Consider the following 14,593-nt stretch of genomic DNA (forward strand, 5'->3'; position numbering starts at 1 on the left):
GAGAGGAGTATGTGGTGGTGGTAGGCAGTGGCACTTTCTTCAGGGACTTGGAAAGTACCCTTCTCTCCTCAGAAAGGCTGCAGAAGCCCAAAATGCTTCAGTTGCTGATGCACTCAGATAAACTCTCCTGTATCTTAAAAAAAAAATGCCTTACTGACAAAGCGATGGATCCATTTCCCTCAGCCTACAGTACAGCTCACTGTTTGACTCATCACCCCGAGCTGGAAACATTTGCCTGATCCCTCAACACCAACACCCTGTTTGGTAGCATCTGTTATGTAGTTGTTACTACCATTTTCCCAGTTTTTGTTTTCCAATAAAAACACCACTGTGCCAGCAGTGCTGCTTGGAGGTATCTCCAAATGCAGGATCTGACCAGAGCAAAGGACACGCTGACCCCAGGATATCACATTCTGCAGAAACTGCTGCTGGCACAAAGGCAGGATCCAATATACTTGTTAACCCAGAGGTAACTGGTTATTATTCAGCTGCAGCACATTGAGGAGACCCAGAGACACGAAGTTCTGTATGCTACAGTTAGGAAGTCTAGCCTTCACCAGGCTGGAATCCAGCCAGTGGCATGTGCATACGATGTTATTTAACAGACCCCCAAAAAAGAGGAAGGATAAAACACCCTCCTTTCCTACCTCAGCCTAAAACTACAGCTCCTTTCTCTTCAGTTCATCAGCTCAGAGTAGGTGACAGCTACATAAAGACAGTTCAGGAGAAGCTATATATAGGGTGAAGTGAACTTTTTCCCAGAAAGCTCTAGATCTAGGTCATCTTGCTTCTTCTGGGAGGTAGGAAAAACAGGTTACTCACTTAACAAGAACACAGTTTCTAGAGGAAAAAAAAGATTACTTGGAGCATGTAATTTTGTGTAGATAGTACTTTTTCTTTCCTAAAGGATTTTTAAAAACAAAACTTGTCATTAAACACTGTCTCTCTCAAACCCTGACTCCATTTACTGTAAATTGAGAAACTTGTTATATTTACAGAAGGAATGGGCATTCTTTGAAAAGCTTACTTTCAGTAGCTTAGCCACACAGTAGAATAAATACAACTTCAGGTCTTAGAAATTTCAGAGAGCTTGTCTAAATTCAGACATAATGTAAAATCCCTCCTTGTATCTCATTTGTGGTTCTTACAGATGACTGACTGGAAGGATTATAAACAACCCAGCACAGCTCCAGGCGAGTTATCGTATGAATCCACTCTGATGGATTAAGTGCCACATTGCCACTTCCAATCAAGGACAGAGTGGGAGAGCAGCCGAGCATCTCACTCATGTTTGGGCCAAAGGCCATCATCTACCTCAGCTCAGCCACTGCAGCATCACAAATGCCATTAGCTGAAGAGATGTGCCTTGGAGAGCAGGGCAGGAAGAGTGTTCTCAGCTCAGGACAGACCTTAGAGTGACACTACTCATGCAGTGCTCCTTACCAGTTTCCGATCAGCAGACCCCTAAAAATTGTCAAGTAGAGCTGTGGACCTGTATTTCAGTTTAATGACTACAGATGGGATTTCATTAGCTTTTGTGAGCACAGTCAAAACAGCCCACAGAGCCTCAGAGAGCCAGGAACTACGAGGTGAAAAAGCACTAACCTAGAAAAGAATTAACAGTTAATTTAAAGTAAGTATTTTTGCTTTAAGTGATGCTATTCCTTTCCAAGAAGAGTAATGTACTTTCAAGGACACCATTCTCCATGGGACAACCCACAACTGCCTCAAGGTCTCCAAATATATAGATATACCATTACAGAACTCTGTGAAGCAAACACTAAAGCAATGACTTAGTTATATTTCATAAGCTAAACTGAAGATAAAGGGATGCAACTGCAACAAAAATCATAATACTTAAACAACCAAGGGAAATCCCAAAACATCAGAATGGCAATGGCAATTAAGCAAGTACTATCATAGAGCATAAAATAAAGTCTACAACTGTTAAAATATTAATTTCAGCATCTTAACTAAATCTGAATTTAGAGCATTGGTTTGCTGAGCCTTTTATGTATTTTCCACTGAATGCAGCAGTTCACTGCTTTCTGTTAAGCAACAGTACAGACCAAACCAGTTTAGCAGTTTGGTACATCTGTAATCAAGCAACGCTTGCACTCGTTTGTTCAAAACCTGAGAGCAATCACTTCTCTTTCTGAACTTTAAATAAAATTTATGTATTCAGGCAAAATAAATACTGGTCTTAATCTATGCTGCAAAATTATACTATGTCTGAATTAAAGATTTCGACAACCATGTTAATAAAACACTGTGATTAATGTTCAGTGCACAGAACAAGCTCTGTATCTGGCTTTAATTACAGTGATGAATAAAAGTCAGACACAGGCATCGTCCCAGAGTATTCATGCATTATACTGTCCCATAGATACTGAAATAATGGAGTCTGATGCACTTTGATCTCTTAGATAAGCCTCCCACAGCTCTGAAACAGAAAGGGCAAGAGCACCCAACCTCATCCAACTCTGCAATGTTCGCACACTGAGTCATAAAAGATTTGTATCCCCACTACCAAGATGCATCTCATGGCAATAAATACAGATAAATATTGCTCCATTTCCTTCTGGCTAGAGCTTGTATACAAATCATCAGGAGAGCCACACAGAGTGATAGTGGTGAGGACTACAGGGAAACCTTACAGTCTCTACAGAGCTATATATACTTGGACAGTAGTTATGTTATAGATATATCTCTGGGGTATATTCTAGTCAAACTTTTTTTTTCTAAAGCAGTTTGTCCATGACAAAGATTAGAAACTGGCAGCATCTGGTAAATGTAATAGTTTTGATCATGGCTGCAGGATAGCAATTCCTTGCTTTTGTCCAAACCAGCACTGACTGACTGATTTTTTGCTTACAACTGGATAGTCACACAGCTTCATTGAATTTTATTAGTCATAAACCAGGCGTTTCCTTGATGCTTCTAGGACCTCTCTTAGCCGTCCAAACTCTACTGGCATATGGGCTAGCTACAATCCCAACCTCTGGAAAACTCAGCATTGTCAGCCAGCTGAGACTTGTCTTTGACTGAGGATGAGGACCGCTTCATGGGGCATTTGGCCTTGGAGTACAAGGACTTCTCTTGAACCTAGAAATACAACTGCCTCTAGAAATACAAATTACTCCATCTGAGTAAAAAGCAGAGTAGAGTACACAGAGGGCACTCCACTGTCCAAAAAATACAATTAGGGAAACAGGCTTCAGTATTGCAAGGATAATAGTCTGCACGTTCGTCACTGCATGCTGGGGCTAAGGGAGGAACTGAATTTCCTGAGTCACAGTTTCTCTCATTCTTCCAACAGTTTCAGTCCTCCCCCAGGCACCTCAGGTCTACATCATCCCTCAACTAAACCAGAGGCTAAAAACAGAGGCAGGATGAGAAGGCTCAAAAACGAGCCCAGCCTTTGACAGAGGGTACGTGTGCGTGCTCCCGCGCGAAGCAGAGCGCACACGTGAGCATTGCGGCGGGTCAGCAGAAATGCCCGGTGCAATGAACCAGCTGGTTGTGATTTGGCTGACGCAACTGCGGTTGGAAGGACGGTCCTTTTATCTCCTCCTCCAGTTGCTGCACGCATCTGCCGTTTGTCCGTGTCACCGTGTGTGCATCGTGGCCCAGCAGCTTTTATGCCACCGGCATTCTGACTTTCTTCTTCGCTGATGAGAAACAGAGCGGTTGGCAGATTTCTATGGAGGGGCTGGTAAATAAAATAATCAACTCTGTAACTGTTTGGTCTCTTGGAAATTGTTTCATTAGTTCATAGGAAAGTCACGGTTGATTTGCTTTAGTCCATTCCACAGATCCTTATCTCTTCAAAACATAAAACCAGTTTGTTTTCTGTGGTTCAGAAACTGACTCCAGATGTACAGCCAGCAACAGCTGATCCCAGAAATGAACCAGCGGTACACACGGGAAGCAGAGGAGCTTCCTAAATGCATGGTGGTCCTAGAGTTTGGAGAGGGCGGTACGGCATGTTTGGGTTGGCTTGCCCAAAAGAATGCACAATCTCCCAGCACAGCAAAGATTCATCATCCTGATTAGGCAAGATTTCTTATTACCATCTCCACAGCCCCTTCCTTCCCAGTAATCGAGCATCTGGAACACAGGCTGCCAAATAAACGCTGAACTATCAGATTCCAAAACAGATTTTAGGAGACTTATCTACTGCCTTAAACAGATCTTCTGATGAAACTCCCTCTCTACAGCAGCAGGTTTGTCATAAATTTCCGCAGAGGTTCATTCTATAATGGAGGAATATTATTTTATTAAAATCAAATTACCATGGAACACTTTACAAACATGAATTAAATTACAAAGCATGCCTGCACTAAAGATAAACTTCATTACTTCTTTATTCCTCATTTTACAGTGAAGAAACTAAAGTGATCTGCTAAGGTTACAAACAGAAGACATTAAGCAAGGATGATGATGGCTTATGCTAGGGTTAGAGTGGGGGTTTTTGGTGGATTTTGTCTTGTTTAGTTTTGGGGCTGGGGTTGTTTTTCATTGAAGTGCAGTTTTGTCCAGCAAGCAGTTACACAACTCTAGCTCTGCTGAGACATGTCACTGCTATGGCTGCCCAAGAAGCTGGCAGAACAAGACAGCATCTTCTACAAATACACATCCTACCTTCAGAAACAAGGCACATCTTTGCTTCTGAGACCTTCACAATGTCAGGGCAAATTTCTCTTGTGGCCTAAATCGAGATCGAAGCTTGCTTTGCCTTTTAGAGTCAGAGCATGGTGACTCTTCAGCTTTTTCCCCGAAAAGGTTCTATTCTAACTCAGCCATGACAACCCTAAAAACCTGCTCATTTTGTAATTCTTTGGTCTCTTAGAAACTGTTTCATTAGCTCACAGAAAAGTCATGGCTGATTTGCTTTAGTCTATTCCACAGACCATTACTTCTTCAAAATACAAATACATTTCTCGTCTTGTGTATATGGGGAGGCAAAAACAAGGATGAGCACAAAGACTGGAAGACACAAGTCTGTCATAAGCAAGTGGTGTTATTTTTGGTTTCTTGACTACAACCAGTTTGACTACAAACATTACCAGGGTCTGCAGAAGTGCTCATTAAGCCGAGCTTTCTTCCTTTGTTGAAGTGATGATCAGGGATACAGGAAGACAGGGACAGAACTGTACAGCATCTTGATCCAACTTAAGACACTTCTTGCAGAAATCCACGTAAAGCAGAAAGCAGTACTCTCTGTCAAATGTGATTATATCCTCTCCTTTTCAAAATCCCTCTTGGAAAATCTTCTGGCCAGAATGGTTAGGAACAGATCTTTACCTACTGCCAACTCAACAACAGTGAGTCTAGAAACTGGCTCTAATTTTATAAGGGAGATGATAACACAGAGAACTCAAACTTCAGCATACTCTTCTCATTTCCTCTAGCCACTTCTAACATGCATTTTTAACCAAATGTAGTTTAAAATCTATTTTAAGCAAGAAAAAAAAGTAAAATATTCAACAAATATTCATTAAAACAGTCTATGAATGGGTATTTTCAATATTAAAGTTATCTAACTCTGTAATACCATCTGGTATCCTTTATTTTCACGTTTGCCTTCCTTTCTCTCTTCTCTCTCTGCCCCACCAGCTTTTTACACTAGCAAAATGGAAGACACCATCAATCAACCAGCCTGGCAGGCTACACTGAAACCAGTATGCACTGAGACAGGAAACACGGGTGAACAGTTTTGGGGGGTTCCTGTTGTCTAGAAAGGAAATTTAGACTTAGCACCCTCAAGAAACTTTCCACCTAGGACTGATGACCAGCAATACAATTCTCTAGGCAGCTTACTAAGTTCTTGCTGAGCCCTTGAAGGAGTAGGAAGTGTCATGGCATATTGCACATTTACCAAATAATCCTGAGTGTAATTACAATGACTTTCATAATACATATATTTCATTCTATCCCTACACTGATATTAAAAAAAATTATTATTATTGCTTCCACATATAAATAATTTAGCAGACCTGCAGCACAAGACACGGAGCATTAACGTATTTTCTGAATGCAGGTGTGCAAATTGTATCCTAACTATTTATCAGGAGTGACTTTATCCCTAGCTTACTCTACCATTTCTTATCCATGCAGCAAACTCTCAACTTCAGATCCTCCATCACTTTCTCTCCTCACTGAAGCTGATCTCCACCAGGGACTACTGCCAGAAGGCACCAGCCAGCAACACATCCACAAAGACACGCTCTCCTCTGAAGCCCTTTGAAGTTTCCACCAGATTAAGGAACTATGGACTGGAGTGGTATTTCAGTTCACGTCCACAAATGCAACTGTAATTCATACATGTCATCAGCAAGATGTGGAGGATAAGCAGAAAAAAGGGCAAGACCTGCACAGACAATTTTAAAATACACTCCTTTCACTTCTATGAACGTAAACTTACAAGTGGGTTTGCTTTTTTTCATGGATATCTTTCTGTATGTAATGTTTTCCCACGGCATCTTTCCCCCTTTTAAGCTGCTCCAACATACACTAACAGTTCCAGCTTCACACAACCACTCCATGTCAAGACTGTAACTTTACACTACCACAGTCTTGCTTCTTATACAATACACACAATCACAGACGATAAATCATCTCAGCTGGGGCCCAAGAGAATTTTTGTACAGATGTTTCTATAAATGGGTGCAACTCCTAGATCAGAATTAATCTGGCTTACAACTTTTAATTATATTAATTACCATGCCTTTGAAAAGACAGCATCGGAACACCGATGTAACATATTACTTAAGTCACGGTGAGAGCATAACAAAAGCTTCTCTGTTGAGCAAAAGACAACCAATACATCCATCCACGGGGCAAGTTTCACACAGAAATGCAGTGGACTATTTCAAGGAAATTCTCTGACTATTCAGACTGAGGACTTCTTCAGCATCTCCACAACACTGTCATGACAGGCTGATGTGCCACCTCCCCGAATGGGGGACAGCTGCAATGAAGCACAAGACAGGTGAATGGGGACACATGTACAGTGTGAGGTGACACTCAGTTAACAGAGGAGGCACAGGGAGGCTATTGCAGCAACCTCAGTTGCAGAGAAGCAATGAGACATCCCTAAATTGCGCTTTCAAAACCTGCTGTCCCCAACAGCTTTTGGAAGATTATGGGAGCACAGCACTGGGTTAAGCTCATGTTTGTGATCTCTCGTCTCATTTTGTGCCTACAGCCTAATCAAATGAGTATCCAGGCCAAAAGGTTTTAAATTAATCCCTCCAAATAAAAAAAAAAAAAAAACCACTAGATCCACTGAAGCATTTTATCTGAGCCTGTAAAACACAGGGAAGTACTGAGTAAGGGGGGTGCTCTCTATCTCTTCAGGTAAAGGGGTAAAAAATATATTATGAATCTATCTGCCACATCAACATATCAAATGTGCTTTTATGAGTTTAGTATCAACACCAAGAACTTGTGCTTATCTCTCATGCTGTCAACTTACTAATTTAGCAAGTGCTAAACATTTTTTTAGAAGACTGAGGTGTATTTTGTCCACAGTTTTAGAAACTTCAGAAGAGATGTAAAGCATCTACTTTACTGTGTAAAAATTTCAAAATGTAATAAACTGGCAAATTATTTCCTGCACCTATTAGGGAACTATTTAAGAACAGAAACCGGAGACAAGGATTAAGAAAAGGGACACATCTGTTCTGCAAAATAAAGCCTTTGAGAAGAACTACTAAAAGTAAGAGAAAGTAGGAAAAAACATTAAACTTGTATGGAAAAACAGCAGAAGGCATATTGCCAACAGATGGTGAAGAACTCATACACTAAAAAGGAAAACAAACTTGAAAGCATACTCAATTTTGATGACTTGAGAAAAAATAAAACCAAAGCTAACTCTTTCCTAATCACAGATTCACTGGTTAAAAATGGAGCTGCATGTTCTTAGCACTTAGAAAAACAGTTGTAATTTTTGGGTTCTAAAATGGAGGCATTCAAAATTAGCAACCGTCTACGAAAATGTTGGTCCACTCTTGAAATCACTTCCTTTCCCCCCCACCATAAAAACACACTCTTTTTTTGGTGTGCTTTAATTATTTCCCATGTTAGCTGTTAAGCTCAATGCACTGGAAAATATCTGATGCATTAATGGGCCACTTTCTCATTAACTCAGACACCTGTTTAAAAAGATGCTTCCTCTCTGAGGCATTTCTGCTGTAGCTTATAACACGTACTGCCACAGAAACCAAGAGACAGGTATTGATAGAGCCTCCAAAAAGAAGTTATTCCCCGTTATTCTGTGTATCCATACTGTCAGCCCAATCTTCTATCTCACTTTTGGAAGCAGGCATTTTACACAGCCAGTTCAACAGCACTCACTGATTAAAGAAATTTGACATGCAGTACTGAAATTATTATTGAGGGTGCATTTTGCAGCTGGAAATCAGCAGCTAAATAAAAATCATGGCAGGACGTGAAAAAGTATTTTAAATGTCAAAATAATACAGAAGTTAGTTGCAAGAGACACAGAAGCCATCTTCTACAACTGTGTTTCTTCACCCAACAAGTCTCCTTTAGTTTGCAAACCCTGTAAGAGCTATTCAGGAAGTTGACACATCCTTGCTGCAAACCCAAGAGAAGCAAACATACCAGTTTTTAGTCCCTTCTAAATGATGTCCATTTTACAGCAGACTTTTCAGCAGCTAGCTTTAAAACTGTTCACCTTCCAGTTTCTTGAGGCTAGTTACCACAAGCAAGTTTTCAAATTTGTTTTATACTCTTCCTTCCTTTCACTCCTAATGTCTATATATTATACACTAATTCTGGATAAGACACTGTAAAAGCACCAATTATCCAAAACGGGGACAAAACTCCTAAATTCCCATTTCTAACACTGAATCTAAGCTGCCACTTGAAAGTAAAAATGAGTGACCTATGCCCAGCAACACAGCAATGATGGAGCATCAGGAATTTTTCATATTTGGAGTTTTTGCACATCTTGTAAACAGTAAACAACTTAAAATCATAAATCCTCTCAAACTCAAAGTGCATGAAACACTGCATAATACTGTAGGGGTTTTTTTTTTCTTCTTTTTTTAAAAATCACTAACCGTGGTAGTTCAAAATCTGTGGAAAGGGTACCTTTGGCTTTGACTGTGAGACACGAAATGCTACCTTTAAGGTAGAGCTTTAGGAACTGCTAGGATCAGTGGAGGAGCTTTCAAGACAGCCAGCAATGTCTGAGACAGCAAGTGCCTGTGGGCACATCACCTGATGCTACACAGCTCTATTCAAGTGAGGGAAGTTTTGCTATGAATACACTTACTCGAGAGTAGACACCTGTAGGTTCATTTATTTTACTCGTTATCGTGTTCTCAGTCAACCATCCACACTTATGAACAAGTTCTTCATCAAGAAAAAATTTTAAAAACCTCTGACGACAGAGGAAGATTCATTACCTACACTGACATCCACACAAGAAGGCCTGCATAAGGCATATGCTTCATTTGTGACTCTTACAAGAGCTAACAAATTGTTTTCAAAGGGAGAAAAAAACCCAAAAAACTCCGTAAGTCTTCCTAGAATCACAGATATAAATGCAATAAATTGCACAAACTTTTATGCTGATTTGACAAAATTCAATGCATTCCTAAACCTCATGGACAATTCAGGCATAATTTAGAACCACATAAGCTTTAAAAAAAACTTATATCTGCCAGTAAGCACTTTTTATTCACTGGACTTCAGCAGCAGCAGTTTAGAAGAGAGAAAAAAATTCCTCACATCACAGAATTTATTCTAATATTCAGCACAAAACAAATAGGGACACACTGCCAAGACACACCAGCGCAGCTTCAGGGCACCGGCAAGGGCTGCTACATGTCAGGCTTCTCTTCAACACTTACGGGGCTCCTATCAGGGTGTAATTCTTGAACTTGCTGAAGTATCACGTCTGTCCGGCTAAATACTTCCTGCAATTTTGTTAATTATACATCAGGGTCTGCAACTACGGAGTGACTCCCATCCTAGAAAACGTACAGCTCCCGAGTCACCCCCCCAGAATTTGCGTCTTGACTGTCGTTTCTATGGATTTCTCTGGAATATGCGCTATTATCCCACACAGGAAAATACTTTTCAAAACTCGAACAGAATGTGCAGTTATATCACGGGATGGTTTTCATTTTTCAGCGCTGTAGACGGCTCGTTCAGGTCAATACACATTTCTGTAGGTGGAGATCAAAGGGAGCAGACAAGTGCAATCCCAAGTTCAGGTTCCCTCTCCGTGTCCATCCCTTCCAGGCGCTTTCACACCAACGCCATCCCCCCTCCACATCAGCGTTACCCTCAGCTGTCAGCAAAGCAGATACCCGGCCTTTCTCTTCTTTCTCCCTGATTCGTCACTAAGATGTAAATTAACAGATTCTCTCTGAGACAAAAAAAACCCCGAACAATGGGAAACACTTCCCCTCCCGTGCTCCACAGGACGGAGGGAAACAAGATCCCCGGCGCTGGGGGAGTGAGTTACTGGGGATCAGATGCAGCTAAAAATACGGGAGCGGAGCGAGCGGGCCCGGACAAAGCCCGGGCAGGGCCCGCGGTCCCGTCCCGGGGCGTCCCCCGCGCCAGACGGTGATGTCACCGCCGGCGGCAACAAAGGACGCGGCCCCGGCCGGGCGGCCCCTGCCCTGCGCCTCCCGCCCGCCCGGAGCGGCCGGAGCGGCCGAGACAAAGCGCCTTCCCCCGCGCTACGTGCGGGCGGAAAGGGAGAGGTTCGGGCCGCCCAGCGCTGGAGGGGAGGCGGCGGGGAGACGACGGCCCCGCTGCGCCGCGGTCCGGCCCCCGCCGGGGGAGAGCGGCCCCGCGCCCCCCGCCGTGCCCCGGCACCCCCGCGCCGCCCCCTGCCCTACCTGATATGGCGGCGGCGGCTCCTGATCCGGCTCAGCCCCGTCCCCGTAGCTGGCTCGGTCCGACTGGGACTCGTGGAGCAGCGAGATGTCATCCGAGGTGGGGGACTTGAGGCAGTTCCCCATCTTCCCCCGGGGAGCGCGGCCCCCCCTCCGCCTCCCCCCGCGCCGGCGGCGGCGGATCCGCGCCCTCAGCCTCCCCGCCGCAGCGCACAGCCCGCAGCCGCCCCGCCGGGGAGGCTCATGCCAGCCCCGGCCCTAAGCGGCTTAGCAGCACCGCTCGGCCGCCTCCCGCTCCGCTCCGCAGCCGCCCCGACCCCCGAGCCGGGGGGGCGGCAGGACGGGCCTCCCACCCCCCGTGGGGCAGCGGGCTCCAGAGGGTCCGCCCGCCCCGCGACAGCTCGGCGCGGTTCTGCTTCCCGGTCACCAGCTCCCTGCGCACTGGGCTTTGTCGCACGGGCCGCCCTGGCTCCTCCTCTCACCCCTCCCCGCCGGGCCCCGGGAGCAGCCGCGGGGCCCCCGCTCCGCTCCGCGCCCCCCGCCCGGCCCCCGGCGGGGACAGCCCTGCCCGCCCCCGGCGGGACGAGGCGGGAGGGAAGTGAGGGAACCCGGCCGCCCGCTGGGCTCCCCCGGCCCCAAAATGGTGGGAGCCGCTTCGCCCCGCCCCCGAGCGCGGTGTTTGTTTGTGTTCCGGCCATGGCGGAGTCAGCGGCCGCTCGGGCCCGGCGGGACGGGACAGGACGGGAAAACACAGGACAAGGCGGAGCGGGGCGGCTCCTCCGTGGCGGCTCCTCCGTGGCGGCTCCTCCGTGGCGGCCGCGGGGACCCCCCGCACCACCCGGCCCGTCCCGGCTGGGGGTGGGCTGTGCGAGGCCGAGGGACCTTCCCAAGGGTTTCCCCGCGAGTGGGTTCCCGGGCAGGGAATCCCTGTGCTGATCGCTGGCGTGACCCCAGTGGGCACAGGGCAGTGTAGGGACAGAGCACTGAGCCCCAGTGTGGAGCAAAACCAGCGGCTGTCACTTGTCTCGCTTTTACGTTTCTAGAGGCTTTTTACGTGATTAGCAGATACTAATATAAACCGTGTATTTAGCTCCTTTTCTTTCTGAAAAAACGTATTCACACTTGCATATAAATATAGGTAAGTACAGATAAATGCACGTTTCAGGAAAGCGAATGCCCCTATGTCACTGTTGGTGTGCCAGCCCTGACCCACACAGAGGGGAATGGCACTGCCTTACGGGATGATCCTATAAATGTTCTTTCCAGCTTTATCGTCTGTGATGGTTCTTCAAAATCCCTCTTTGGCTTCCAGATCCATGCCATGGGAAATATTTTAAAATCCATTTTTTAAACTGAAGTATTTTTTAAAGTGAAGCAAATTTGGTACAGACCAGCTGGAAGGTTCTGTCTGTAAAGCTGTACGGTGTGGCTGCATCTTATCAGCAAGTTCTCTGCTGATACAGGTCGGCCCTGCTTTGCACCAGACCTCCTGTCTTGGTCAGAGTATCTACTCACAGTGACGAGTTTGGCTCCACAATCTTTGCTGGTGGACGTCATTCTGGGAACAGACTTTTTGCTGATTACCCGTATAAGTTCTTTCTTGGAGATTTCATTTTCTTGCTGCTTAGGGAGTTTTGTTTTGCTGCTTATCAACGGATTAGCTAAACAACCACAGTGCAAAATCTGTCATTGCTGCCATTTATGGTGTTCCAACACAGTTTCAGGCTTTTCTAGGAAACTGAAACTGAAAATGGTGTGGAATTGTGAGTGTTGCTCAAGATAAAGAGGCTTTGCAATGGCGTGTTGCTGTAAATAATGACTGTTTTACATTACTTGCTCATTTGCGTGTTTATCCTATGAGTCTGCTGGCTTGGTTTAACAGAATTGGGCAAGCAGTTGTTGGAGAGGATTCAGCCTCACCCAGTCCTGGTTTCAAGGTTAAGGCAATGTCAGAAGTGTTTGCTGTGAGAACCTGGTGGTGAAAATCCAGTGCTATTTTCAGTTGTATTTTCAGTTGGTATTTTCAGTTGTGCAGTGGCAACATTGGGAATGAGATTATGGGCAACTAGAAAGACTTCTTTATTTCAGATGACATTTCATATTTTGTTCTCTCTGTGAGGCTTTGGCCTGTGTCATTGGTGCAGCTCAGTGTAGACCACAGGCATGTGCCACACTGTGGCTTGGAGTCCTGATCTGAGGAGGTCGTGTGGGAGCATATGGTGCCTCCCTGCTGGCTGACATGCCGAGATTTCCTTTCTTTGGAAACCAGAGTGCAAACATAGGTCCCTGGTCTCATCCTAATACACAGTCAGGACATAGATGGGATATGCTCTGGGTCCCATGGTATAGACATTGCATTTATTTACCTTGAGGCAGATCTCCAAAAGGAATAACTGCTAAACCCAGTTAAAACTTTCCCATTGGTAGGTACAGGGTGTTCACTCGAAATCTGGGCACATTTAAAAAATGCAGACTTGTTAAGTGCCAGAAGAGATCTTCTTTTCATGGCGGACTCACAGAGACCAAGGAGGAAGCAGCAGTTCACATTTGTCTTTGCAATACAACAGACTGCACCTGTGAGAGCTCTGAATGAGAAAGAGCTACTACCAGTCATGCCTGGATTCTTGGAAGCAGGGATGGTTGAAGCCACTGGTTTTCTAGGCTGTTCACTCCTGTTATGTCATGTAGGTTGTTAATAATGGCTTTGCATCACCAGCTCAAAAGTTGTACAGCGATCCAGAAAATGGAAAATGGAAACATTCTTGCATTCAAAAATGTTGTTTTTAAATATCCCTGCGTATGCTATGGTGTGGCTGTGAGCCTACTCCTTTTGATACCCTCTTTTGCAGGCTGGGGACAAGAAAGCAGCTGAAGAGCTTGTCAAGGTAGAGGTCAGTTTTCCTTATTGCTCAAGAAGCTGTTGATGGGAGTCTTTTGTCCAGAGAACACATGAGATGTTTTCACCATTCCTAAGTTGAAGGAGATTGAACAGACCTGGCAGACTTCACTGTACCTGCTCTTTGTAGATAATATTGATAAGCACAGAGGCTGTTTAGAAGGATCTGCTTTTGTGGAAACAGATACAGATCCTTGCATGTGCAGAACAGTAGAGGTGACTGTGGACCAAACAGAGTATAGGCCAAACCAAAACAGATCCTGGATTATGAGCTGTCCACGCTGCAGGAGGTCCTTGTTCCATACAGATTTGGAAGCTCACAAGTAGTCTGTATGGTTGTTTTTTATCAGAGGATGTGATTTATGAGCACAGTTTCCTTGTTCTGGTGGAACCATGGGACAGTTTAACTGATTGCTTCAGTTCTCTCTGGTTTTTACTTCCTCTCCTTAGTTTGGGGAACAAGTAGTTATCAGACTGGGGTTTCTAGAGCCATGATATGATCCTATAAAGAAGGAAAAATTCATGTAGTGGTGAAGGGCTGCATAGATACTACACATAGAAAAGATGAAGGCAAATACAAAAATTTGTGTCAAACTAATATCAACCTGGCAACCTAAGTCAATGAAACTTTTTCTCACCTGTAAACATTTAAACAGTTGGCTGTAATCTGTTGTCAGAATAGAAATGGGGATAGTCTGAAATTTGCCAGTGTACAGAGTTCATGTTCTGGCACATCTTGGTATGACCATGTCATGCATACGTCAGTTGTAACCACTTTCTGGCAGCCAGCGTCTTCTAAGTGAAATCTGTT

At 44.6% G+C, this 14,593-nt stretch overlaps 2 protein-coding genes across 3 annotated transcripts in view; one reads left to right on the forward strand and one right to left on the reverse strand.

Annotated features, from left to right (window-relative positions):
- The window catches only part of RNF11 (ring finger protein 11), a 29,842-nt gene extending 18,819 nt beyond the window's left edge, over positions 1–11,023 (reverse strand). The window contains exons 1-2 of one of the 2 annotated variants that reach the window (XM_064665257.1): positions 10,890–11,021; positions 9,888–9,953 (exon numbers count right to left, since the gene is read on the reverse strand). In XM_064665257.1, the coding sequence (XP_064521327.1) occupies positions 9,888–9,953; positions 10,890–11,012 (189 nt within the window). In that variant the 5' untranslated portion in view covers positions 11,013–11,021. Of the gene's footprint in view, positions 1–9,887; positions 9,954–10,889 lie in introns of both variants that reach the window. The other variant, XM_064665258.1, reaches the window with a different exon arrangement.
- Positions 1–11,822, forward strand: part of LOC135418581 (basic proline-rich protein-like) — a 28,990-nt gene extending 17,168 nt beyond the window's left edge. The window contains exon 2 of the mRNA XM_064664020.1: positions 10,890–11,822. Coding sequence (XP_064520090.1) covers positions 11,130–11,822 — 693 coding nt within the window. The 5' untranslated portion in view covers positions 10,890–11,129. The remainder of the gene's footprint in view (positions 1–10,889) is intronic.
- Positions 11,823–14,593: the final 2,771 nt, after the last annotated feature.

This window comes from Pseudopipra pipra, chromosome 9, assembly GCF_036250125.1.
Source record: "Pseudopipra pipra isolate bDixPip1 chromosome 9, bDixPip1.hap1, whole genome shotgun sequence".
NCBI lineage: Eukaryota > Metazoa > Chordata > Aves > Passeriformes > Pipridae > Pseudopipra > Pseudopipra pipra.